The sequence below is a fragment of the Gymnoscopelus braueri genome (assembly GCF_963280865.1).
Source record: "Gymnoscopelus braueri genome assembly, chromosome: 21".
Classification (NCBI taxonomy): domain Eukaryota; kingdom Metazoa; phylum Chordata; class Actinopteri; order Myctophiformes; family Myctophidae; genus Gymnoscopelus; species Gymnoscopelus braueri.
Window position 1 is genome coordinate 26,266,142 of NC_137623.1, and position 27,820 is coordinate 26,293,961.

The 27,820-nt window shown below is 46.3% G+C and overlaps 1 protein-coding gene across 8 annotated transcripts in view; it reads left to right on the plus strand.

The window, feature by feature from the left end:
* Positions 1-364: 364 nt before the first annotated feature.
* sulf1 (sulfatase 1) overlaps positions 365-27,820 on the plus strand; it is a gene marked incomplete at its 3' end in the record, with an annotated part of 43,850 nt that continues 16,394 nt past the window's right edge. For all 8 annotated transcript variants that reach the window (XM_080418029.1, XM_080418030.1, XM_080418031.1 and 5 more), the window contains exons 1-8: positions 365-666; positions 16,352-16,637; positions 17,309-17,548; positions 18,836-18,987; positions 22,050-22,219; positions 25,862-26,012; positions 26,961-27,136; positions 27,436-27,564. In XM_080418029.1, the coding sequence (XP_080274155.1) occupies positions 16,463-16,637; positions 17,309-17,548; positions 18,836-18,987; positions 22,050-22,219; positions 25,862-26,012; positions 26,961-27,136; positions 27,436-27,564 (1,193 nt within the window). In that variant the 5' untranslated portion in view covers positions 365-666; positions 16,352-16,462. The remainder of the gene's footprint in view (positions 667-16,351; positions 16,638-17,308; positions 17,549-18,835; positions 18,988-22,049; positions 22,220-25,861; positions 26,013-26,960; positions 27,137-27,435; positions 27,565-27,820) is intronic.

Sequence of the window (27,820 nt, forward strand, 5' to 3'; positions counted from 1 at the left end):
GCCTCTCAGTCATGCACTCTCTTTGCGCTCTCCTTCTCTCTTTCTCCTCCCATTCCCTCTCTTTTCCCCCTCCTTTCTCTCTCCCTCTCTCCCTTTCTCCCTCTCTGGCTCTCAAGTTACGTTGGACTGGGGGTTTTCTTGCTTGCATCCTATAGAGTGTCGTGTGTGCGTGTGTGTGTGTGTGTGTGTGTGTGTGTGTGTGTGTGTGTGAGTGTGTGTCTCCCCCTGCGCTGTGCCGTGTCCTTGTCCCTGCCTCCTGGCAGCAAGGAGCCACCCAGCAGCCGGGCTGTGATTGGCCAGGGGGAGTGGGGTTTCTTGACACACAGCTCATACGGTGCCGACTCGCACACACCGCTCCCGGGGACGTGTTTCAACAGATGGTCGAGGTTAGAGAGTGTCATCACATCGGAGAGAGGATTAGAGGAGAGAGGTTGTCTTCCAGGAGCTGTGTGGTCCCACAGTCTATAGACCCCCCCCTCTCTATACTCTTCAATCCCAAGCAACCCTCACACCGAAGACGCACTCACTCAACCCCCCCCTCTCCATGAGTGGAGGCAGAAGACTTGCTGCAGAAGAGAAGAGAAGAGTCAAACTCCAAGAGAGAGAGAGAGAGGAATCCTAGCCTTTCCTCTCACCCTGCCAGCGCTCTGCTCTCCTGCCCTCCAGGTACTTTTTTTTTTGTGTGTGCAACTTTCCTTTTCTTTCACTATTTTCTGTTTCTTTTGCTTTGCATTACTGTGAACTGTCCTACTGCTTTTTTTGCCTCTTACACGTCTGCCTGGTGTGGCGTTACACAGAATTAAGAGTGTGGTTTTGACAGCGTGGAGATAAGAGTGCTGTGTGGAGTATCTCTCAGCAGTGATTTGTGGTGTTGCTGTGTTTCTGCACACTTCCAACTGTGTGTGTGTGTGTGTGTGTGTGTGGGGTGTGTGTGTGTGTGTGTGTGTGTGTGTGTGTGTGTGTGTGTGTGTGTGTGTGTGTGTGAGTGTGAGTGTGAGTGAGTGTGTTGCCTGTACACAGCACAGCAGCCCTCTGTGTGCAGAAGTTTTACCCCCTTGAATGACAGGAATTCTCCCCGTCACAAATTCCTCTGTCTCCGGGGATTAGAAGGCAGTACATTCCATTAATCTCATTTTGTTTTGCCTCCTCTGCCCATAAGCAACCACTGAATTTCTCTTGTCTTCTGTTTTTTTTTTTTGTTGTTGTTTTTTTGCTTGGATGTTTTTTGGGCTTGAACACTAATGGTATCAGAGAATCATGCTGTTGACCCCTCTGAAAAGTTAAGTACATGAGCGACTGTGGTGTCAGTCGTGGTTCTCCTACCCATTCTGATGGCTTTACCCAAGCCGTCTGCATGTGACGAATCATATTTACAGTACACCAAGAAGTACACATTTGTGGTAAAAAAAAAATCGTCAGTTTTCAGACTTAAAATAATGGCTTTTTCTCGCATGACCTGAAGAAAACGATTCAGGCTTCTCCTCCTTCATTTTTTATTAGTTTCTTCGAGGGTGCCTAAAATAGAAAACCAAAAACCACTGGTTTGGTTAATGTCCATTCCCCAAACTCAGTGTAGCATTTAACACCCCTTCACATCAGTCCAGTTAAGACTTTTCATAAATCTAATTCAGAGTGCACTCTTGGCAGACGGTGTCAGTGTAGCCTAAATGGATGGGCTGTTGAAGAGCATTTTCCGCACAAACTGTCAGAGCTGCACCAGAGAGAGAGAGAGAGAGAGAGAGAGAGAGAGAGAGAGAGAGAGAGAGAGAGAGAGAGAGAGAGAGAGAGAGAGAGAGACGCAGCGAATGTACGCCTCACTTCAGCTATTTAGCTCAACTCAAGTGAGAAGGGAAACTTGCCAATGGAGTGGGAATATGATGTATAGTATTTATACCCAGCTCCAGGCACTGTGTGTGTGTAGTGTGCGTGCCGTGCATGTATGTGAACCTGTGTGTGTGTGTGTGTGTGTGTGAGTGTGTGTATGTGTGTATTAGGTGTTTGCGAATGGAGATTGTGCAGCTGTGAAAGACTGTGAACAGCAGCGGGACTGAGGAGTGAGGAGGTTGTATGGGTGAAAGCTGCTGTTGTGTGAATATGTGTTTACCTTAGTAAATCAGCCATAGCTACACTTCCTGCCTGTTACTTGAAGAATTTAACGAAACCACTGGTAGATTCTGATAGCTGCTGCTCTTTAGCAAGTGTGTGTGTGTGTGTGTGTGCCTGCGCGTGTGTTGTGATGGTTTGCATGAGCAGGGTAATGACAAATTAATTATAATTTAGCTGATAATGGATAGTAAATAATTATGCTTTTAAGTGATGCTAGACCACTTTCATCCCAGCCCTTCAGCTGGAAAGCGTTTCACCTCCACTTGATATGCGACTAGTGTTTGTTGCAGGAGTCACTGAGTTCAGCCTCAGTTGTTAAAGTCCCGCTGTTATGGAGATCCATGCGAGTGACTTCTCACTGTTCGCATGTGTTGTATGGGCTCTCTGTGCGTACCTACCGGCCCATACGAACTGCACAATCTCTCCCTCTGACCTAGTTTCCCTCCTAAATGGCGAGCTTATGCTGTGGTCGTGTTCAAAGGCTACCGCCAATTGGTTGTACCGGGCACAATTAGCGTAAAACGGAACGGGAATGGTTCAGATTTCCACGCATTGCCAGACCCTGACTCTGCAAAGGTTTTGCAGAGGATCGACAGGCTCTGTGCGCTTTAAGACCTGAACTGAGTCAATCTTTACGTTCTGTATCGTTGAACCTCCCCCCAACCCACCCCACCCGCCTGTCTTGTCTGTCCATCCAAACCCACTGGCACAGGCCAGTTCCAGCCAGCAGTGTTTCAGTGTTTTTTCTGATAGGAGGGCATCGACTTTAAGAACAGCGCCAACTGGTCCTAGAGGGAAGGGAGGTCCTTTCAAGCGTCACTGTGCTGCAAACAACGTGAGCAGCTGGTGCAAATAACGTGAGGGTCCAGGGGGCAGAGGCTTGCCAAGACAAACGTTTTCCCAGTAGCTGCTTTGCCGTCATTCGAATCTACTGAGCTGTGTGTGTGTGTGTGTGTGTGAGTGTGTGTCTGTGTGTCTGTGTGCATGCAAGAGTGTGTTTGAACGCAAAGGCTGGCGTAATAACATTGTTCTGATAGATATGGCATGAGGGAAGAGGTGGAATTTGCGGCCACGTTGTGCAATGCTAAGTGTTATTCCTACAAATGGAAAAGTGTGTGTGTGTGCCTGTGCGAGCGCGCTGGCGCGTGCATGCGTGCGTGTGTGTGTATGTGAATGCCAACCACAGTGAATCAGAGTTCTCAGACATCCTGAATGACCTCATAGGTGCTGACTGATGAACAAGAGCAAAGAAATGTATCTCAAAATAGTCAGACTAAATAAGCTCTATGAGAGGGACATAAAACACAGAGAGTCTATAAGTCTGCATCATGTCAATGCCTGAGTTCTAATATGTATAACTGTCAGAAATACTACAAGCAGATTGATTTAGTACTAAGAGTGTCCTGTGTGCGTGAGCTGGCTAGCGGCGCAGTTCTTCGGAGCAGGCTTAGGAGGCACATATGTAAAGTATTTTACCTCCCCACATCTTTCTCCTTTATGAACTCCAAATCAGGAACATGTTTGACGCGGCACTGCCCTCTTTTTCCATAAGGTTTTCTTCTTTTTCTGCTTCTGCTTCTTCAAGTCACAATTTGATCTTTACAGAATGCCCCTTATGCTCTGCTGTGAGAGATGCCACATATCTAGCATCAGATCCCTGCTCCAGGGTCTCTGTTGGATGCAGTGTAATGGGAAGTCTTTCAAATGACTTTCCATATTCCTGGGAGACTGGAGGGAAAGTGGTGGTCTATAAAAAGCAGAAGAAGAAGTCTGGGGATGTGATGCAGAAATGTTGAAAAAGAGGCACTGATGAATATGCGATGTCAAAACGTTAGTCTTACATTGAGCAATCTTTTGCCACAATTTGTGCTCTGCTCAAACTCAAGTTTACTAATTGTCTTTTTTTCCCCTCTCACTTTTTTGGTTTTGTGAAAGTTTAGTGCGTTTGGGCTTTGTTTTTTGTTTTTTATTTGACATCAGTTGGCGCAAGAGAATATGAATTATGCAAAGCTTTGTGCAAATCATTGTGCAAATCCAAACATGATTCTGTTTATCTTTTAACCACCAGTATCGTGTGTGTGTGTGTGTGTGTGTGTGTGTGTGTGTGTGTGTGTGTGTGTGTGTGTGTGTGTGTGTGTGTGTGTGTGTGTGTGTGTGTGTGTGTGTGTGTGTGTGTGTGTGTGTGTGTGTGTGTGTGTGTGTGTGTGTGTGTGTGTGTGTCACTCTCACCTCACGCATGGAAGAGTGCGTTAAGAAAAGGTTTCCTAAACCACCCTCTGCTCAAAGCTCTTGTTTATCTCAAGGGCTTAATGATAGTGTTGCTCACACAGGACTGATTGCATGGTAGCACTCAGGCAGAATACACAGTCCTATCTCTGCAAATGACCAGTATTTGAGCACTGAGCTCATGGCATGCTTTATTTATGTGGGATCCGGAGAGGCTATCTTTAGATGAGTCAGCCACTTTCTCGGTTGCCTCACTGTGCCTCGCTGTTCAAACAGTGATATGGAGTTAAGATATGCTTCCAAATGCAGGCTGACATAGAGACGAGCGTCCTCTGCTTTTACCAGCACGGCTCAAGGGAAATCTACCTTGCACGCATGAATGCCCACAAGCATGTGCTTTACGCATGTGCACGCGCACATTTACACACAAAGACACACACACGGGCACGCTCGCACTGCAGGGAGCTATTTTGGGGGTGTTTGGGAACTCACAATAGCACCCCCAAGTGTTTGTTCAGTCTCTGTTGGATGCGGTGGAGGTCAGGGCAGGCAAACATCACATCCACCTCATCGCTGGGAGGAATTTGCTAATCCTCCAACACACCTTCACGTGTTAACTAAATGGAGCGAAGTGAGCACACGGCCACTACGTTCTCCCGTGCCAGCATTTCCTCTCTTTTCTACAGCATCAGATCATGGCCAGTTAAGACACACACGCCTGTGTTCTGGAACTCTGGATGGTAGCTCAACCTATGAAGGAACCGGCAACCGTCTTCCAAACGTGCACCCCCAGATCCTTCTTATTCTTATTTCATTTATTTTTTATTTATTAATGGATGGAGTGGAGAAAGTGCAGGAGAGTGGGTGAGAGTGCATGAAATCAAAGAAGAAAACAAAGAGAGAGCAAGTGAGTCTTATTTTCACGGGGTCCGGAGCAGCTCTCATTCAAAGATCACTGCACGTGGATGCAGCATGGGCTGCAAGGGGCGGGGGGCAGAGATGAGAGGAGAGAGAAGGAGGAAAAAAGGGGGAGATGTGAACAAGGAATCGAGGGGGGCTTGGGTGGAGGAGGGAGTGGTAGGAGAGGGAGAGAAAGGGAGAGAGAGAGAGAGGACTCATTGGAGTGCAGTTGCTTACCCAAGTGGTGGTGAGTCAGAGAACGAGCAGGCTTTACTTTCCACACATACTGTCTCGTCACACTCACGTCTCGACACACACACACACACACACACACACACACACACACACACACACACACACACACACACACACACACACACACACACACACACACACACACACACACACACACAGTGTGCTTGAAACGCATGCAATCTCAGTATATTATAATCTTCCTTGCGGCGCAGGCATGCACACGAGAGAGCAACGTAGCAAAACGTGTGTGTGTGTGTGTGTACACACATACACAAAGTATCCCCCCACCCCGGAGGGCTGCACTGTCCCTGCTTTGTCATCCCTCTTGTCCAATAATCCGCTCCCCGGGGAGAAGCAATCTGTTTTAGATTTGAAAGAGAAAGGAGCCCTGCCTGGATCACGTACAATTAAGCAGCCGTCAGAATGCATCGTCCTGAGGTTTGAGGGAGAAGTGCTGCCCCTGGGGGGGGAATGGGGGGGGGGGGGGTCCTCGTCCCTTTCATCTGCCGCTCCCTCCAGAATGGAGATAATGGGGAGGGAGGGATGGAGGGATAGAAAGGGTTTTAGAAGGGGAGGGTTGGGAGGAATGAATAAGTTTCTTCCTCACCCCATCCATCCCCATGCTCCGCGGCTCCGCTAATAGAAGCCAGCATGCGTTTGTTTCAGCTCCTCTGCGCCTTTTCTTCCACCTCTCCCCCGGAGCGGGCAAACACATTCAGCCTCTGCCAAGCTCTCCCCTCCACTGTCTGTCTCTCTGTGCGCGCATGTGTGTGTGTGTGTGTGTGTGTGTGTGTGTGTGTGTGTGTGTGTGTGTGCCTGTGGCCATGTGGTACTAAGAACTACTAAGAACTATAGGAACTAGTAGCCTCTGGTCCTGTTTTTTCTTCTTGACCAGAGCAGTCTCTTTCTCTGTGCGGCGTGGATGCGGCATAATCGTATCTTTGACCGGCTGTTTACTAGTGAGTCGCTGAGCAACTCTCAAGGCAGTTTGTTTATCCTGCCAAGGTCCAGCTTGATGTGTTATCTCTGCTTTGTTTGCCCTGAAATGCCCGCGGTTAGTTCAGCTGAGTTACACTTGTGTTTTCTGGTGCCTCTTGAATATACCGCGGTGCTATATTGACTGCATTCCTCCCAGCTTTGCGTTGGAATGGCAGCATTTTGGAGAGGTAAGCTAAGCTGCATATTTGATGCTTTGTGTAATATATGGGAGCTCTCTAGTAGTCATCAGTTTTTTTTAAGATGTAGAGGAAGGAGCCAGAACTTTTGCCAGGAAAGATAAAGTTAATTGAATTACAAATTACGTTATTGCACGCTTTGGAAAGCCACACACATTGAGCCAAGGGCAATGGAATGAGAGCCCCCTTGAGTACAAATTACAGGTTAGGGATGTCTGTCTGTCTGACTGTGTGTGTGTGTGTGTGTGTGTGTGTGTGTGTGTGTGTGTGTGTGTGTGTGTGTGTGTGTGTGTGTGTGTGTGTGTGTGTGTGTGTGTGTGTCTTACACTTGCATGTTTGTCAGAGAGAGTGAAAGACTCCTATAGGCTAGCATGTACGACATACAGTACACAAGGAGGGCAGGTGCAATCGGTTGGACGCATTTTATGAGCGGTATCATGTGTTGGTGTATGTCACACTCATGGAAGAGTTTGTTTATGGCATCCAGGGTCACACAGCCTAGGTTCTCATGCTCTATGTGTGTCTATGGTTTCCAGAGAATAGGCCTGCACATGCTCTACATTTCGTTGGTGTAGCATTTCACGCTCCAGCTGCGGCAGTACTCTCGCCTGGGGTTTCTGCTGACTGAACTGCTGTCTTCTTTCGCCCGTCGACTGAAAATGCACATCGTTACACACAAACTCACGAAAGAACTCAAACTCTGTCAAGAACGCAATACAAACTTGCTCAAAGCTTCTCTCTGGAACATGAATCAATTGTCTTTTTCAGTCTTTATGTTAAAATTGTCCCCTTTGTGTTTGACTTCAGTCTCTGAAAGCTTTTTTTGCCTTAAGCACCATGTTAGAGTTACAAGAACCCAGTTGAACTTCATTTTTGTGGTATTCGTGGTGTAGTAAGGTGATGTAAACACGCTTCCAGTATACGACTTTTAAAAATGTAACCATATCAGGTTGTCTGTTAAAGACTCACTTTTACACACACACACACACACAAACACACACACACACACACACACACACACACACACACACACACACACACACACACACACACACACACACACACCCTCTCTCTCTCCCAACACACTGGAAGAAACCAAATTTGCTGCATTGTACATGAAAACAATTGCCCTGCCTTTGACAAATCTGTTCAACAAGTGGCCTTAAAGAAGGCCACATTAATCATTGCACCATCCGTGTTGGCCATTAATTCTCTAAACTAATACAGATTGAGTCATCTCTTGTGTTCATTGTCAATGAGTAACCCGGGCCTACAGGCATGCAAGGACCCTGTTTCTTCCTAATGGCTCATTACGGTTTAGGCCTTAAATGCAAAACACAGACCCCCTCCTCTCTGCCTCGAGAAAGAACGTCATGTTGTACATGAAAGGGGATTGAAATGTTGATGCAATGCCACTCTGCCACTCTTTTCAAGTCGGTAGTTGGTATGAAAACATTCCAGGACTATTGAAGTGGGTTAGAACACTGAGCCTGAACCAAAAATAAAAAGATAAATAAAGCAAATCCCCCAAACCCGTTGCACTCGCTCTGTGCTGCTGATTTCATGGAAAAAAAAGAAAAAGTCAATCTCTTTATTCTTGACAATTACCTCAGTGGAAACCCATTGAAGCAATTTGCCATAGTTCTCTTTTGTGGCTGAAAGAATATTTTATCCGCACCATATTTGACATGTGGCAGAGAGACGAGAAAGCCACCCGTGAGCGAGCAGTTCTTTCTCTCTCTCTCTCTCTCTCTCTTCCCCTCCTCTCTCTTTCTTGCCCTGATAGAGTGTTTTCTGATGGGAGTGTGGGGTTCGACAAGAGGGGAGCAGCAGGAATATTAATGACCTGTATTTTATTCATCTCAGGTCCCCTATCTCTAATCGTTTCCATTCATGGCTCAGAATAGAATAGAAACGCTGAGATGTTGGTTCATTCCATTTTTCCATGGCTGCTGTTCCTCAGATTGCGATTCCAGTTATGTCTGTGGTATCACACAGTGAATTGAAATGTCACGTCGCTGGGTGGGTTTCCTTCTCGTTCATCCTTTGATGTGATAAATATGTTTTCCCAACTTGTCAATCCACCTTAAATAATGTAATCAGTCTGCGGCGATACTCTATCATAGAACAAAGAAATAAAGAGATCTGAAAGGTGATGTTGAGGCAATGAGCCGAAGGATAACGCGCCAACTTTATACGTAATACATCACTGTTTTGACTTTACCATCACATGATTTAGCATTAATCCCCATTGGTAAAAGATGCAAACGTGAAAGCTTGTGGTTAGAGGTACCATGTAAAACATGCACGCACACGCACACACACACATACATACAGCCTTTCTGAAATGTGTGTTTTAATTATTTCCCTCTTAGCGTTCCCGAGAAGCCCCTCATGATTCCCAGCAGACCACCTGGTAACCCACAAGCCACTCTTAACTTTGAAGTCTGTGGGACCAGGATTCATTTAATTATATATTTACATGCATCCATAATTAATGATGGCGTGGCCTGGCAGCCTTGGCACTACAAAGGGTTTCTTACCCGCTCAGGGGAGATGGACAAGGGGTTTAACTCAGGGCAAGGCGTGCCCCCGGGCCAGGTTCACATTTCACTGAATCGACGCCATTCTTCTAGCGGCGGAGTGACCACTGGTAAGCACCCAAATCAAGAACCACAGGTCATGGGATCATGATCGCCGTGACGTTTTAATTTTCTGAGGTTGCTTGTTTGAGACATGCAAAGCTTAAGGTTAAGACTCAGATATATGGCCGTCAAATTGAAGAGCAGTGTGTGTGTGTGTGTGTGTGTGTGTGTGTGTGTGTTGCTATGTTTTTTCATATTTTTTTCAGTAAACATCCCCGAAAACAAAGACTCATTGATCTCTCCCTCCCACCACTCCACACTCGCGCTTGAATTTCTCGCTGGAATTTAGTCCGAGTGCCTACACCAATTTGGCCATTTTTTTGGTCAAACAAATCAACGACCTTAAGAGTCTGAAAACACCAAGGTATGAGACCGTTCCCAGTGTGTACACGCGGGCAAGTGAGTGTATCGGGACAGTGCTCTCCTTCAGTGAGCGCGGCGAGGCTGACAGGCGGGTCTTGGCGGGCACATGCGTTCTGCCCCTGGCCTGCCGGGCACGGCGGGTCGCAACACAGGCGCTCCTCAGTGTAAAGGGCCCTCATCAGGTCCCGTGGCGGCAGAGAGGCCAAATTCCCTCGGATTAGAGAAACATTTGGACTAACCTCAATATTAACCTAAGGCCGCTTCGTAATCATTTTTTTTCTCCCTTAGAAATCGAACGAGAGTAATCAGGCCTTAAGCTTCACTTGCCATGAAAACCTTTAGCACTGGTTTGAGGCTAAATCAGGATACCTACACTTGTTTTCCCCACTGCGCCGCATACTTCTACCTCTTCCAACAGTGTTTTCTTTGTCTCTCATTTTACATTCATGCATGTACCCCTCTTTTACCTTTGTCGCTCTTTCTCGCATGACAAAAGGATCTTTGCTGTTACTGGTGGTCTGCTAAACTATAGACTCAGAACAGCCAATAGAATTTGAACTATGCCATCAGGCTTTAATACCCCTCTCATCGCCATTGTTCCTCTGTGACTTGGCCGCCCCGTAGATGGACCGAACAAACAGTGGGAGCGAGAGAGAGAACGAGGGGGAAAGAAAAGAGAGGGGATTTGAGGTGCTTTGAAATGGCCATTGTCCTTAATGGCGAGGGTCTTTATGTATGACTGATTTACTTTAGAGGTCCATTGACCATATTCTGTTTTGGGTTTTGACTAGCATCTTCTTTTAGGAATGTGAAACCCTCTCACATACCAAACCTCAACAAGAACCAATGTCCACAGGCAGAACCATGTACACGGTTGAGGAATTCTACTGCCACCGCAGTTTTCTTTGAGGGTACATACACATTGACATGTGGCCATCAGTCGGTGTTGTTTTACAGAAGAATTCCTCTGGTGTCATCCCTTTACAGCATGTCTCTATTGTTCTTCAACTATGATTGATAATCGCAAAGGACGTGGCGCTGAGCAAACAGCACCCAAAGCCAAAATGCTGTCTTTGTTTGTCGTGTTGCGCACCGTGGCCAGAGAAAAATGCTTCCGTAAAAATTACCCACCTTGCTTTTTAATTGTTGCCCTCCTCTCTCTCTCTCTCTCTCTCTCTCTCTCTCTCTCTCTCTCACTCTCTTTCTGATCCCCCACTATTTTTCTACCCCTGTAGCCCCCCTCTCCCCTCTTAACCCCTGTGTGTGGGTATCCCCAGGTGGCTGAGGTTAGGCTAAACTAGCCACCATCAAAGCCACATTACCACGCGGGTCAGAGGACGGTCAGGGTGCAGAAGGGTGTGTGGTTGGAGGCCCTAACCGCAGGGCACAACCACCAACCAGCCCTGTTCTGAGTGGGTTACACCAACAGCAACTCCTCCTGACTCCAGCATGTTTGATGTTGCAGTACAAGCAAGGCACAGCTGTCAGCATGGCCACACCAAACGACTTTGAGCCCTGCTGTCACGTGCTGCAAGGGAGCCAGTGAATGGGCTTAGAGAGAGAAAACCCCATGAAAGTACCGTAAAGATTACAGGGGTGTTGAGGTGCGCTAAAGGTCGCTTGTTTTTGATGGCCATTAATCTGAAAATTGCGCATTTTTTACCTCTCTGGCAGCTGTGTGTAAGACTGAAAAGTCCATAGTGCCCTTTTTGTTTGGTTCCTTTGAACCCCCCGAGCCCTTTTCTTTCCTCTCGTCCGTCCCCAATATTCTCCCCCCAGCTTAAGCCTGATGAGTACAGTAAGAGCTCATTTAAAGGGTCATTAGCGCTAATCCTCCGAAACAATGAGGAATGAGGAACACTGTGCACCCTAGTCCTCTGACTTGGGCCTCTTGGGCCTCTTGTCTGTTCTCCAGATGTATAGAGGGCTGTTCTGCTGCCATCAAGCTGGATGCTATGAATAAATTCAGCTAAAGAGAATGACCCCAAAATATGAAAAAAATAAATCATGAAAAGACTCTTGAAGTTATTCAGAATTTATTGTTTCTTGCTGTAAAATAAAACTTTGTGTTTAACATTGGGAGCTCTATTTAACTCATCTTTATTGTCACATCACAATGTCACATGTTACAGGTGTCTTTTATTTTTTTTATAAAACAGAAAAACTGATCAGATATCAACATGGCACTGTGAAATAAAATATAAGGTGCATGATATACATAAGATGCTTGTTACAAAATAGCAGTGGGATGAGGCAGTAAAAAAATAGGAGATGTAATGACGCATGCATGGTTTAGTCATATACTGTGTATGCGGTATACACAGAAAAGGCAACAATAGCGTGTGTGTGTGTGTGTGTGTGTGTGTGTGTAATAGCTATCTCTTGTGTCTGACGTCCCTGGCTGAGCCAAAATGCGAGATGCTAGAGGTAAAGTCTTTGACTTTATTGTGTTTTTATCGTTGATGTGTTCTTTTATGTGAAAAGCATGCATACCATGTACTTTTCGTTTAATTATGACGTCTAAATAAATCAAATCAAATGAACATATATGATAGATAGTATAACACTGTCACTCTGTTAATCATACTGTAAGAAATTTATAATCTAAAACCTCTCCTTTACTCGTAGATTTGGGCAAAATCTGTTCCCTAATCTTCATAGTTCATGATATGTCATGATATAGACTGTTTTACAGCCCCCCTCCCCCTCAAAAGGATTTTAGCCAAACGCCAGTAGACCTCTGTCTACTTTAAAGCAGTCACAGTCTGATTGCGATATTTCATCCATACCGGATATGATACGGCTGCTGGTTTTGTGTTGAAGAGACTGTGTTATCCCATAAGTTGTGTGAGCTCCAGAATACCACGGACCATAGCACTCCTGACTGACACATTCTACACCAACCCTCCAGCCAGTGGGATGCTGGCGAAGATATTTGCCTGCATGAGGCAGAGAACGGTCTGGTATGTCAGTCCACTCTGATACCAGGGCACTGCTTTAGGAGGTCCACTGTGTTTAAATATTTGTGCCAGCTCACAATGTGTTGCGACACATTGTTTGCTTGTAGATCAGCTATCTTTGTGTATTAAGTAAGTAAGTAACCGAGTTCATGAAACGAATGGATTACTTGAAATTCTGTAGTTACTGTAAAATAATATTATGTACTTGTAAAAGTAAGCTAGAGATGCTACGGTGAATGAGTAGTGGCATCACCTTGTTGTGTATAATAGCGTACCTGATAGCTGTTGACAATGTAGGTGTACCTTTTCAGGCACGTGTCAGAGAGAGTTTGGGTCAAAGACGAACTTTAGGCGACCCAGAGAGGAAAGTGGAAGAGGATCAGGTCAAATTGAATTAGAACAGGAGACGACCTAGAGGACAGGGAGGCCACAGCTGTATCACTTTGCCTTCGTCACTTCAGCCCATATCACATGGGTCACTCCTTATTTTATTAACCCAGCTATCCAAGTCATTTAAGACAGTGTCACTATTGATATCACTGAGGCTAACCCCATTAGCACCACAAGGTTTGTATCAAATGGCACAATGAAACTCCTTGTCTGTTTTCTCAATTCCACGAGTCACATGAAAAGGCTATTGCTGGGAATCATTGGCATGTCAAATTGAATGTGTGCTGGGTGCTAATATTACACAGGCTGCCTGGCTGACCAGCTTTCCATTGGTTTTAAGGTCTTCCACAGCTTGTCAACGAGAGAGGGAGAGAGAGAGAGACAGATTATGAACTTTTAGTTTCAGTGAGTGGGAATTGTTCAGAGTTATGTAGGAGGAGTCGGCAATGCTCGCTGGCTCACAGCGGGAGTGCGTGTTTTTTTGGGGGGAGTGAGTGGAAGTACAGCCTGCGCATATGTGCGTGTGTGTGTCAGTGTGTGTCAGTGTGTGCCTCGGTGTGTTTGTACAGTAGGTTGTGTAGGATGGGTGTATGTAGGGTGTGTGTTATCCGGTGTGAAGGTCTGTGCACTCTGCCACCCTGTGCTGGAAGGGAGGGGGTTTGGGGGGGGAGTGGAGGGGGTTTGTCCAAACAGCGCCAGTGTTTGCACTGGGCTGTCAGGATGACTGGGCAGGCTGGCCCGGACACTGCCTGTCTGCAAAACTCTCCAAAAAAGCTCTTAAAGCTCCATTTGAAGCAATGCTTATCACGAGAACCCATCAAACTGGAGGAAAAGGTAAAGATAAGAAATGGGAGAGTCTCGTATCTAAGACATGATTTTTCTCACCTAATTTTCATTTTTATATTTGTTTTGGAAGGGTGCCATACGTTTGGGGTGTTCTCACCTGTCATCTCATGACAGGTCCATCTGTTAGACGCATCACTGAGAGCAGGTGTTGCAGGGTTTGCCGATGTAAGCTGCGTCTGTTTAGGGTGTGTGTGTGTGTGTGTGTTGGGACAGACGTTAGACATGTGGAAACGCCAGGACCAGCCCCCTGGTCATGATCTCACTGCCCTTTGCCTTCTGTACAATTTCATTGGCCGTAGCAAATTACCCGTGACCTCATCCATCTTTGCGTGTCTTCCTCAACAGCTTGTTTGAAACAACCTCGTTTTAGTGAAGAAAATAAACCGTTTCATATATATCCAGATTATACTATATTTAAATTATAGAATGATCGACAAATGACATTATATTAAATGTTATACTTTTAAAATGTGTTTTACTTCAGCTGATGCTCTTTTCCAGAATGTCTTAGACATTTGGCGTAGAGTTTGCATAGACAGCAGTATAGTGTAATAAAAGAGCATATTCTGTATTTGTTTAAAATGCAACCTGATGGGTTCCATGTATTCTTATTTTGCATTTGCCAACAAATCAGTCGGGCACCATCCCCTGTGTGCTCAACTTGGACGGAAAGAAAGGGCGGAGGCCGGTCTCAGGTGTTCGTTTTCCATGCCATTAACTCACAATGGAGAAGCGGCATGGTGCCACTGAGTGAGACCACAGCCCATAAGGCACTCATGCAGTAGTCATTAGTACAGTGTGGTTCATCATCCACCCACATGCCACGCTCTGAGATACTCAATAATGTCGTAAACTTTTAATATTGTATGTAATTACTTGTCCTATTTCACCCCGGTCAGAAAACATTTGATACGTGTATAGAGCAATATGGGGGCTAGCATCACCCAAGCATCCCTGCTCCTTATTTCCTTATATCAGCGTTGCCTATTTAGATAGATGCTGGTTTTGATATCCTGATGTACGTTGTTTACTCGTTCATAGATGCTGAGCATATAGATACAGTAGATACATGCTAGGTTTGATGTCTACCTGCTATCATAGTTGCTTTGTAGCACGTGGTTGTTTTCTTGGCATTCTATTTACTTGACCGCTTACCCTGTTGATGGTTTACCAGAGGTCAGGCTGTTTATTTCCATCTTGTAAATTGTAAATTGGCTAAATTAGGTTAAATACAAAAAAATATGGCATGGAGGACTCTGTCTTGGGATCACTATTAAAAAAAAGAGTCTCCTCTTTCTATAGTGAGCTGTGTGTTGAGCCTTGGGTTATTTAGACTTTTTATGACAAGGCATGACATTGAGATGTTGTCCACTGTCCTTGGCTGGCTGGCTATCTCTCTCTCTCTCTCTCTCTCTCTCTCTCTCTGTGCGTGTGTGCGCGCGTGCGTGCGTGCGTCCAAGTGAGGAGAGGGGCCACGAAGGGCTAGGATGACTCAGTGTAAACCTGTGATTGGCGACAGTGGCATGGGGTTAATGTAGCGGAACCCCTCCCTCCCCTGGGACGCCCATCTCCCTTGTCCCCCAACTGTGGTCCCATCCTCCCCACAGGCCCTCTGTCACGCTTGACTCGCCAGGGGGTGACGTTTGAGTGACAGGTGGTGGGCGGACCGCGATTGGCTCTCTCGTGGGTGTTTTGAGTGTGGGCCAGCCAATGGCGTGGCCTCGGCACAAGTTGGGCCCCAAACAAGAGCTCTGCGGTTGATATGATGGGCAGTTGGAGTTAACGTGCACTACTGTGTGGTTGGTTGGTTGTGTGTGTGTGTGTGTGTCTGTGTTTGTGTGTGTCTGTTATCTCGCACAGGAAGAGAGAGTCAGACTCTTGCCTGTCTAGGGTGAATGCGTGCTCATAGAGGAATAATACACAGGAAAGTTGCAACATGAGACTCGTGGAATCCTCCAGGGTGAGATCGGTTTCTTTCTAGACCTTCGTTGCGCTCTGCTGTTTATTGTGTGGAAGTCGGTTTTGATGGTTTGCTGTGGTTTACTTGTTAGTTCAGACTAGGACAGGAGAGTCGAAGATGAGAGATAGTTTTTCGAGTGGCGAGTGTAATTCAGTCAACATGCAACACATGTTGGATACGTTAAGAGACATATTTCTTGGTGGACTTTTAAGGGTCTCTTAACTCGAGGGGGAAACCCTCCCTTTGGTTTCTCTGCTGATTGATATTGTTGAGTTTGAGGGTGATTTGTGAGAAGACGTCATTATTGTCATTGAAGTAAATACGCTGACATACTCTCAGAGGGAATCTGGGAATCTTTTTTACTCCCACTTATAGTTTGATGTTTCCTTTCTTGCTCTTTATTTCCTCTTTGTACCATGCCCCCATCGCACGCAAACCTCTCAACTGCAGAGCTCTGATCTGGATGTGTGGCTCTGACCCGTACTCACCCCCTCCACCCCCGATTCCTCTCCTCTGTCTCCTCAGACGCGGCCGTAAGAGCTCCACCGGCGTGAGCGAGCAACCCTCCATCCAGTCCTCCTCCTCTCCGCTCCATCTTACCATCTGCCTGTGTCCCGCCCTCGGTCTTAGGCCATCATGCTGCTGCAGTGTGTGGCCTGGCTGGTCCTCCTGTCCCTGGACTGGGCCCCAGGCAGTTCGGCCTTCACCACCACCAGAGCCCAGGGCCTGAGGGGTCGCATCCAGAGGGACCGCCGGAACATACGGCCCAACATCATTCTCATCATGACTGACGACCAAGATGTTGAGCTGGGTAAGAGTCACATCTCTGGAACTGGTTTATAAATGTTACATTTTTACATTCTTGCCTCTCTCTCTCTCTCTCTCTCTCTCTCTCTCTCTCTCTCTCTCTCTCTCTCTCTCTCTCTCTCTCTCTCTCTCTCTCTCTCTCTCTCTCTCTCTCTCTCTCCTCTCTTCTCTTCTCTCTCTCTCTCTCTCTCTCTCTCTCATTATCTTCTGTGGGATTCACTCCAAGATTTATGAACGTGTTGTAGCCTTCTTCTGCACATGAAATATTAAATGGAAGCCATAAGCTGGAGCAGAAGGGCCATCTGGGCCTCAGCATAGCTTTATCTGTGTTTACTTCATTCATAATGGATTGTGATTATGTTTACTGCTGTCTATTTTAAGATGCTTTGAGAAAACGTCACCTAGTCGGTGTTTTTTTTCCACAGGAGAATAAAATAAACAGTGTTTCATTTTTAGAAGATTCTTTCCTGTTGAAAAAATACCACAGACAGTAACATTTGGCACAGGGTGCTACGTGTTGGCATATTATCTGGTTTAATTTTGCGGTATTAGTCACAGCTGTGTGGCGAAACTCAAAACAGAAATTCTGCAGAACATTCAAAGCGTTTCCCCAGCGTCAACCTCACTCTCCCCTCTCTCTTTCTCTCTCTCTCTCTCACTCTCTCCAAAACGCAGGTTCTCTTCAGGTGATGAATAAAACTCGCAAGATCATGGAGGACGGGGGCACGAGTTTCACCAACGCTTTCGTCACCACACCCATGTGCTGCCCGTCGCGCTCTTCCATGCTGACGGGGAAGTACGTCCACAACCACAACACCTACACCAACAACGAGAACTGCTCGTCCCCAGCCTGGCAGGCCCAAAACGAGCCACGCTCCTTCGCCGTGTACCTCAACAACACCGGCTACAGGACGGGTAGGTAGACACGCAATGGGAAGACAAAAGCCCCGTATTTTGGTCAGCATATTAAACAATGCATTGAAGGATAGCCCCTTGAGATGAATCATCTCATTTTCAAGGGGTTCCACAAAATACACACAAATGCACACAAGTACAGGCACAATCACATACAAAATACAGTACAACATACACAAAGGCTATTATTTACCCATCCACCTACCCACTCACTCACAGATCACTTCCAATAAACCCACATCACCCACATAAAATAAACACAATAAATTGAGTAAAGACATATAAAGGTAAATAATTGAAGGCCTTACAGGCCAGAAGAGTTGATAAACTAACTAAATAAATAGATAAATAAATAAATGAGGAAATAAATGGCAATTAAATAAATAAGTGACAACAATGTAATAATACAAAAATGATAATAAAACAATAATAATAAATAGTCATTACGAGACTAGAACAAATAACATGATGTTTAAACATCTTTGATAATATCACAAGAAACCAGTTGTAAGAAGTGGCAAAGTCATAATGCGGTTGTGACAGGAAAATAATCCTAATGTAAGGATAGACAAATGCCAGTAGAGTAAGGATGATACAATACGTGACTGAGAAGGAAGAGAGGGTAGGGAGGGAGGGAGACCCTTGAAAAGATGAATTTTCAGGTTATAACAGGTCATCCCACGTTGAACCCCATGTTCCCTTTTTCCACCAGGGTTCCATCAGTCAATGCTGCAGTCGCTCAAATGGCCTGCTTGGCCCACTTATATATACATAAGTAAGTAAGTAGGTCGGAGAGGCTTACTAACAGGACTATTAGTCAATGCAGATTTTTACGGGAAGCCTAGAGAGTCTGCCCTGCCCGCCCTGCCCTGTTCTGCCCGCTGCCCGCCTGTCTGCTGTGAGAAATGCAAACACGGCCAGGGTGCCAGGTCCCTGTCGTGGCTCATCAGCCAGTGTCTGCATGAGTGATGGGCAAGCGCTGGCCTGGGCAGCTCAATGGGGTGCTGTGGGTTGCAGCGTGGCCTGCGGTTTTCGAGCTGATGTGTTAGTCTACAATTAGCCTTCTCCTGGACTGGCTGGCTTCGAGCCCAGCGTACTGGGAAGGGTTGTGTAGTAAAGACCGAGGGGGGGGGACATTATACTCATGCACACAAGTATACCCACACAGCAACATAAAATAAAAAGTGATTGTATGGATAGATGGCACAATGTGCCAAAACCCAGCACACATCGATGTTGACCTTTCTCGAAGCTCTGTTTTTAAAACTTTCCTCTTCTCCTCTGCAGCGTTCTTCGGCAAGTATCTCAACGAATACAACGGCAGCTACATCCCGCCCGGGTGGCGCGAGTGGGTCGGACTGATCAAAAATTCTCGCTTCTATAATTACACCGTCTGTCGAAACGGCTTCAAGGAGAAGCACGGTGCCGATTATGCCAAGGTATGTGCCCGCCGGTGTGTTCCCACAACCCCTTACAAAGGGAGCCGTTAACTCAATCACGTTTTTGTTTTTTACCTTTATGACCCAATGTCAGGTCTTCTCCTGACTAATTGCAGGGTCCCCCCCCCCCCCCCGACTCCCCTGCACTTATAAAAATAGAAATCACAGCCGCTTGGCTTATAAGAGTGTTATGATCCAGACTGGAATTCTCAGGGGAGGATGAAAGGGGAGGTGTTGATATGAAGTGGCGTCTACTTGTTCTGCAGTGCATTAAAGTGTCTCTTTATTACGGTGTGGCTTACCACAACATTTAGACACCTTTATGTTTATAGGGGACCCGAGCTGCATGTGGAAATTACCACCTTGCACCTTGTTACTGTCTCTCTCTCTCTCTCTCTCTCTTTCCACTGTCTCTCTCACTCTCCTCTGCACTATGAGAGTGGCAGAGCGATTCCGTGCTGCCATGGCAGGAAGATGTAGGAGGAAAAGTTCATTTTGCCATTCCAGTGTCAGAGTCCGGGTATGAGCGATGGGATGGCTACGTGTTTGCACTGCAGGGCTTCGCATGGCATCGGGCATCCATCTTCCCGCAATGTTTTTGGAGGAGCTGTCAGGTTCTTTTCCCAGCTCTGTGCCAATGTCCTCCCAGGTAGCGTAGTCCTGGGGGCATGAGGAATGCGCGAGGGGGGGTTTCATGGTTTGGGCACATGTCAAGTCGAGTTTTTAAATGGTCTGCCTGAAGGATGGGCAAACAAATGTTTGGACTGGTACTCCCATGCCAAATGACTTGCTTGTTGAGTTAGACCGAGGTGTAAAGTTACCCACAAGCTGAGGGCAAGGTGTTTACGAGACGTGGGCCCAGTAAGCAGGTTGTGGTTTGAGACCAAATGGACCCACTATGAGCACTCGCCTGCCAGAACCCATTAACCTACCACTAGAATGATGGCTCCCCTTCTCCACACCCGAGTCCCACAGGGTGAGGAGTTCAGCGTGTCACGGTGAGTGCAGTTGGCTCACCGGGTCATTGTGATGTGATGTGGCTGCTCACCCAGTGAGATGATTTCATCCAACTCCATCTAGTTCTCCACCTGTGAGGAGGCTGAGATATTTGAGGTTAGGGTCCTCGCCATAATGCACTGTGTAATGGTTTAGCAGCCTCTCTCCACTTCTAAAGCATTCCTCTCATTCCATGACAGCAGGGAGATGAAACGAAAATCCAGCATGCTAGCATTATCAATGTCAGCGATAACAATTTATTCTTATCAATTTTAAATCCATATGCTTAGTATAAGCAGACAAGGCAATAAATAATATAATTAAGTTAAAACCACTATCTGAATGATGAATGTTGACGGTCAAACATTTAGATAAATGTTTGCGGCATAAATCAGACTGAGAACGTTAAACTGGAAGTGATGAGTTGCTACGTGCTCACCGTAAGTATCCCTTACAGTACTACCAATCATCTACAAATGACGCATGTTTTACTTGGCCAGCCATTGTTTCTCCTCACTCTCACTTCCATTTGCCCTGCCAGAGCCCTTAGCGGCAATGAGTCAGATTATGGCGCATTGGCAGTCCACAGGAAACCAGTATGGCAATGCTTCTTTGCCATGTGCATGTGATACACCAGCCTGTGTGTTGTGTGTGTGTGTGTGTGTTAGTGTGTGCAGCCAGGCCATTAAGGACGGTCATAAAAATGACTATTAATAGACACGGGCTAAATCATCCAAACCCACTCCTGACATTTCAGGGAAATCACCCCCTTTCCCCATTGTCGGTGTCAGCTGTGTGCCAACGTGCAGGTAGAACGCCTAATCAGCCGGTGGAATCTTGGCGAGTGCCGCGTGATTTTAGCCGAGGGTGTAACCCTGTGCAAGTCAAATACTCCTACAGTGCTCCTGGCATCAGGCTTTGATAGGAAGGCAGTCATAAGACAATGCCAAACTTCCTGAGTCTAAGCTCCCCAGAGTTGCCCATAATTCCCAGGTCATACACAAACGTAAACCCAAATGTGACTGTAGTCCTCTCATAATATGGTGTTTTCTGTTTCTTCGAAATGGCCGTAGTGTGGGCATGGCCATTTTACCCTGTATTTACATCATACTGTAGGGGTTGGGTAGCCTGACACTCAGCCTGAATTTTCATTTCGTTTCACTCCATTATTCAGTCTGAAAACCCTCTCAGTGCAGACGTTTTCTGAGGTGGGGGCGTGGCCAAAGTTTGACTCTTTAGCGATTGGTTCATACTGTATTATCCCGATCCCGATTCGTCGTACAGATTTTCAACCGAGAAACCCCCGCCTTCGACACCGTCACCAGACCCTGAATGCGAGGCAAGCGATTCAGGGGGTGGAGCCAGGCTAGGGGTTGGGTGGTTCTCACCCACACTACCGAGTACGACGTAAGAGCAAAGTGGCAGCCATGGGAATGTGGTCAATAGAAATGTACTGTGGGGTCACAGAGACTGCATGCCTTTCTCGTCATCTGCTCTCCTTCTCTCTCCCCACCCCTGGTAAACTCTGAGGCTATTCTAATTAATACATTCCTTCATCTCCCATGCTGGTGCATACAAGAAAGAGAGAGAGATAGAGAGAGAGAGAGAGAGAGCGACATGGTGCAATAGCATGAAGGGAGAGGAGGGGAATGGATAGCATAGATGGAGAGAAGTGGAGGGAGAGATTGTGGTCATAACAGCATACCAGTTGAAAGAGCACCAGACTCCCCCTCGCCATCGAATGGTGTCACATCCAATCCTGCACAGTCACTGATGAGGCAGCAGTTTGCTCATACACATGCACACACACACGTAAGCACACACACACACACACACACACACACACACACACACACACACACACACACACACACACACACACACACACACACACACACACACACACACACACACACACACACACACACACACACACACACGCAAGGCAGATTGGTGCTGTAGTGTACTCAATGGTCCCTCATATCCTTATCAGCCCCTCGTCCATACTAATCTTTTAAGCTAAGCTGTTCTATTTAGTGTTGATCTAGCTCTTTTTGTCCTTCCAGGACTATTTCACAGATCTGATCACCAACGACAGCATCAACTACTTCCGCATGTCCAAGAGGATGTTCCCGCACCGTCCTGTGATGATGGTCATCAGCCACGCTGCCCCGCATGGCCCGGAGGACTCGGCGCCACAGTACTCTGAATTCTTCCCCAATGCCTCACAACACATGTAAGTTACACACAAAACACTTTATGACCCCTGATATGTGTATTTAAGTGTTTATACTGTATGTCTTGACATTTTTTTTACCATCACGATATAAATGGGTTTTAATGTTGAAAGCTCTACACATACAGCACATTTTTAGATCTTGTAGAGTCATTTTCAGTTACAGTGTGTAGGCCTTGTTCCTCTCATAGAGAGTGTAGAACAACATTTAACCCTGCGACACAATGCAGAAGCGTGGGCCTGTAAATTATACACACAGAAATACCCGTTGGACCAGACATTTCACGGAATCTGTCTGGCAACGGTTATGTCTGTTGCTGTTGGGGAATTTTTCTCACTTAAATGCCAATTTGCCTACTTTTATGATTTTGGTGCGCTGCACATCAGGTCTCCATTTTAAGAACGCAGTTACAAGCGTGAAAGCCCCCCATCCGACAAGTGCAGAGGAGCCGCTGGGGAAGACGACTCGGCGAGCGTGAAATCAAAAATGATTTATCATCTAAGAATAGCTATGGGCACACACACCAGGGAGACCATCACGGATGTTTTTGTGTGTGTGTGTGTTATATTTTTTATGGAGCGATGCTCCCATGCCAAGCCCACAGTGGCCTCCCACATCTCTCAACGCCAAGCTGTGGCAGCGTTCCGATGCTGTGGGTCGTTCCATGGCAACGCGCCTTATAGCCCATCCCTACGTCGGCACCTCTACCCCCCGTCTCCCTGGAATCCCTGAGGCCACTGGCTGGGGGGTGGGTGGGGTTGGTGGGAGAAGGGGGAATGGAGTTCAGGAAGGGGGGGGGCCATATGCTCTCACCGCTCCTCTCCGTGTCTCTCTCCGCTTTGCTTATCTTTCCGAGTGTCTTCCTCTTCTTCTCTGTCCTCGCCGTCCGTATCTATTCGCCCCCTTCTCCGTCTTTTTCCTCCGTCTCCTCGTCCCCTTCCTCCTCCCGTTCTCCCCCAAACCCCCCCCCCCCCCATCCTCCTATGTAATTCCCAGAGGACTTCCTGACCCTGTACATATCAATCAGTGGTCTCTCCCTGCGGCTCCCGGGATGTGAGGAATGCATTGTGTGCTCTGGAACACCCTTTGTGACATTATTAATTTATTTTTAGCGCAAGCCTCCGGGCAGAGATGGGTGGAGCCAGGGGCCTTGGGGTGAATGGAGGGCTGCCCCCACTGATCGCTTGCATTTGTACCGTAGGTGCAGTGTGGGTCTGTAAAATGTGGTGCCACCTGAGTGGCAAGACAGATGGCATGGCATGGCAGGTTTACAGGCATAGTTGCTGACTGTGCAGTTTATAACCAAATATGGTGCAAAACTCTTTTCATGGAGAGATGTAATTGGAGCACAGTTTCTGTTTTAAGCACCATTCTATTTGGGGCACTGTTCCATTTCGAGTTAACGTTGGTCCAGGGAGGCTTGGTAACACCCTACAGAAGCCAACCGTGTGCCAGATAAGGTCATCCGCTACCTAACCCCCCAGGTAATGGAAAATTACGATTGGAAGCTCTGTGTGCTCTGTGTCACTTTTCCTCTTGGCTGTAGAAGCTATAATACAAACTAATCTGTAATGCATGTATTTGGGAGGAGGCTGTGTGGCTGTAAAACGGGAGCCAGCTTGTAAATCAAAAAGGCGTCTGTACTTTTGACGGGGAGCAATAGCAGGGGGAGGGTTTGATGTTAATGTCATTAACATTCCTCGCCCCAAAGGTTTTTTTACCAGGTCTACTCAGACGCAAAGGGTAGCTGCTCCACAGTTTTGCTTGGTCAGGCCTCCCTGCAAAGACACTGAATCTTAAATTATATCCTGGATACAGCTGAATGTGTAGCTTTTGGGAAAGGCGGTGAGCCATGTTGAGCGGGAGACCATAACCGCAGCTCTGCCTATCGCTCAAAGTAGTCAGGAGACATTTGTGAAGCGAACACAGGGCCCTCGAGGGTAGAAATCCGTGGCTAATTCCACAAAACGCCAGCCTTATATGCGACAGGTGGCAGGTGTGACCTCCCCCCTATATGGGACTGGCTTCATTCCAGTGACCCCTGCATTCCTGGTTCCCTGGTGCCCGGGACTCCATACCTTGGTGGCCCAGTGCCCAGAGACGGGTCCCTTTGTGGGGCTTATTAGACCGCCCGGTTGGCTGGGTGAAGAGTTCACCCCTTTGCACAATGAGGGCCTGAGCAGCGGAGGGTAGGAAAGGCAGCTCACTCAATCAGATCAGAGCAGCTCCCATAGCAAGTCTTCATTAACCCATTCAATCCGGCAACGCATCTGTGTCGTTTTAGATTTCTTTGGGCTATTCAAAAATAGCAGATGTACAAGCTCATAGATCTACGAGCTTGTAGATCTGCTATTTTCGAAAATGTTTGAAAATTGGTGCAAATCTTTGAATATATATATTGTTTTAAAGCAAGCATTTTTAACTCAAATCTCAGAAGCAAAGATTTGAGTTACAAATGTTCGCTTTAGAAAATATACATTCAACGATTTAAAAAGAAAAATAGCAGATCTGCAAGCTCATAGCGCGGGCACTCGGAGCTTGTATATCTGCAATTTTTGGAATAGCCAAAGTAATGACACAGATGCGTTCCCGGTCTTAATGGGTTAAGTACCTAAGCCTGGGTATGCTGTCTAGAGGTCTGCCACTACAGGGGTGGAATCTGAAGAGCCCACTCCTTTTAATTCATGCATTGTGCTAAGGCCGTGTTTCTAAAAATAAAAAAACGATGTGAATAATTTGCCAGCATTGTAGCATTATTCTAGGAACACTTAAGAAAGCTCTGTGGGTCTAATCTAGATTTGGACTTTGGAACATGCACTATTCATCATTGTATTCCATGACCCGGGAACTGCAGAGCACTTCCAGGCACAAAAGGCAAATTATACTCATGCTGTCTTTTCTGGTCTATGTGGCCCTTCTGGTCCTGACGACCAATACCACAGCAGACAGGTGAACAGCGTCTCTCAGCCACAACTCCACAAACAACACCCTCTCTCCCTCCCACTCGCTGTTTACCCAGCCTTTTTATTCCCTCACTTCAAATGACCATGACTTATTGAGTTTTCGGTCCAGGGGTTGTTGCAAACTTGACTTTGGGGGCCTATTATTTTCTTAAGCATGTGCCAACCCTCAAACGACTCGTCCATGCCAAGAGCGCAGCGGAGCGGGGAGACTCTCGTCTCTGTGCGAGCTGAGAGATGACCGGAGGGAGGCGCGCGGAAAAACAGCTAGCGTGCCGGGCCGCCTGTCCGAGCATTAGGACATTTCCCTCAGCAAACAGGCCCGGTTATTGATGCTTGTCAAACACACCCGACAGCAGGTTAGAAGAACCCACAGGCACCTGTTGCTGAAAAATGGCAGACAGGTGCCCGTTGACATGTTTTAAATGGGTTCTTTATGTCTGTTAGGTGGCATGATGTCTCCCGTGTTTTTGAGAGCGTTCCAGTGAGATAGTTCTTTCTTGCCTGCATGCGACTGTCGGGCACATGGTACATGCTCTGTCAGTTCCAACACTGGCGCCATGACGGCACACATTCTACCACTGCAAACATGCCTCTAGCGTGTTTTCCTAGGGTGAAAGTTGGAATAACGCCAATTTGTACATTCTAATATCTCTCCCCGTCTGTCTTGTTTCTCCCTAGCACCCCTAGCTACAACTACGCCCCCAACATGGACAAACACTGGATCATGCAGTACACAGGGCCGATGAGACCCATACACATGGAGTTTACTAACTTCCTCCACAGGAAACGGCTGCAGACGCTCATGTCCGTGGATGACTCAGTGCAGAAGGTAAATTGTTTTCTTAGTGGAATCGAGTAAATTAGAATCTTGTCCACGCATGTGGAAATTTGCCTTTGGCTTCACCTTGGCAGGGATATCCATGTGTCTTGTCGATGCCAGCCTCACACAACACTTGGATCAGTAATTTTGGATGAGACGCCATGAGCTATCAGCGGTGCCTATTATAGCATGTAGTCCTTCATCGGAATAGCACAGATTTTCCTCTGGAAGGCTCTTGCGTACAGTGATTGAGTTGAAATGCTTCTGTTACAAGTAAAAGTCTTGTATCCAAAATTAAAGTACAAAGTAAAAGTACAAAAGTATTTAAATGTTTATTTAAGTACCGGTATGTTTAAATATACCGGTACTTAAATTACCAAAAGTAAAAGTAGTCACATATGAACTAAAGAGGATTTCCAAAGAAGTACTGCTTGCCAAAAAAGGTGTGAAATGCAGACTTGCAAAGAAAAGAATTCCAAGGTCTCAAGTGAAAAAATACATACATTTATTTAGAGCAAGGCAATTGAGTATGACCGAGTAAAAGTAGTCATTTTGTAGAATGTCCCATTTTACATGTTTTCAAATGTATAAAATGTATTAAAATCTTTTGAACATTTCTCACATGCGACGCATTCCTAGCTTGTAGATCGGCTATTTTCAAATAGCCAAAGTTTAAGGGCTGAAGTTATGTATGTTTTGTAATCTAAATCTACAAAGTACCTAGTAACTAAAGTGGTCAAATAATTGTAGTGGAGTAAAAGTATAATATTTGCCTCTGAGATGTAGTGGAGTAGAAGTAAAAGTATTGAAAATTGGAAATACTCAAGTAAACTTAAGTAAACAAGTAAAGATACCTCAACATTGTACCTAAGTACAGTACTTGAGTACATGTACTTAGTGTCTTTCCATCACTGGTACCTCAGGCTTTCTCAGACATGCTTCTTCGTTATTTTCCAGGTTTATGAGATGCTAGTGGAAACCGGAGAGCTGGACAACACTTACATCATATACACAGCAGACCACGGCTACCACATCGGTCAGTTTGGGCTCGTGAAGGGCAAATCCATGCCTTACGACTTTGACATCCGAGTGCCATTCTTCCTGAGAGGCCCCAATGTGGAACCGGGAGCAGTGTAAGACCATCCAGTCATATTATGTTCATGTAGTCACCAGCAGGTGACATTGTTTCCATGGAGAGCAAACGTGTCCGTTTATGAAAACTTTGGAGCATTGTTGGAGTTACAAGGTTTATTCCAGGACACTGGCAATGTTCCTACAGCGCTCATTAGAGCGGCTCAGTCAATGATTCTGATTAATCCCACATGGTGCTGTCAGTATACTTGTTTTAAATAGCTTTTTGCCACACTACATCATGTGCTATTCAGAGGATGATGTTTAGTTTAATTTGGTGTGTGTGCGTGTGTGTCTTTAGGAACCCTCATCTGGTGCTGAACATTGACCTCGCTCCCACTATTCTTCACATTGCTGGACTGGACACCCCCCCAGACATGGATGGAAAGTCCATCCTTAAGCTGCTGGAACAGGAGAAGACTGGCAACAGGTTTGTCTAGGGGCCAATAATACCATTTTATAATCCAAAACTTTATATACAATAAGAGTTTATTGTGTACCATATGTTACACTCCCATGTATAAGCCCCCTATTTCAGCAAGGTGACTGCTTCAGGTCCAGCTTTGTGGGGAGTATCCAATTGCAAGTTGAACGGATTGCTTTCAGCTTTGAGCTTTGACCGAGATACTTATAAGCTCTAATGAAGTTTCCTGTAGTTAAATTAACTATGTTGAATCGTGCATTTC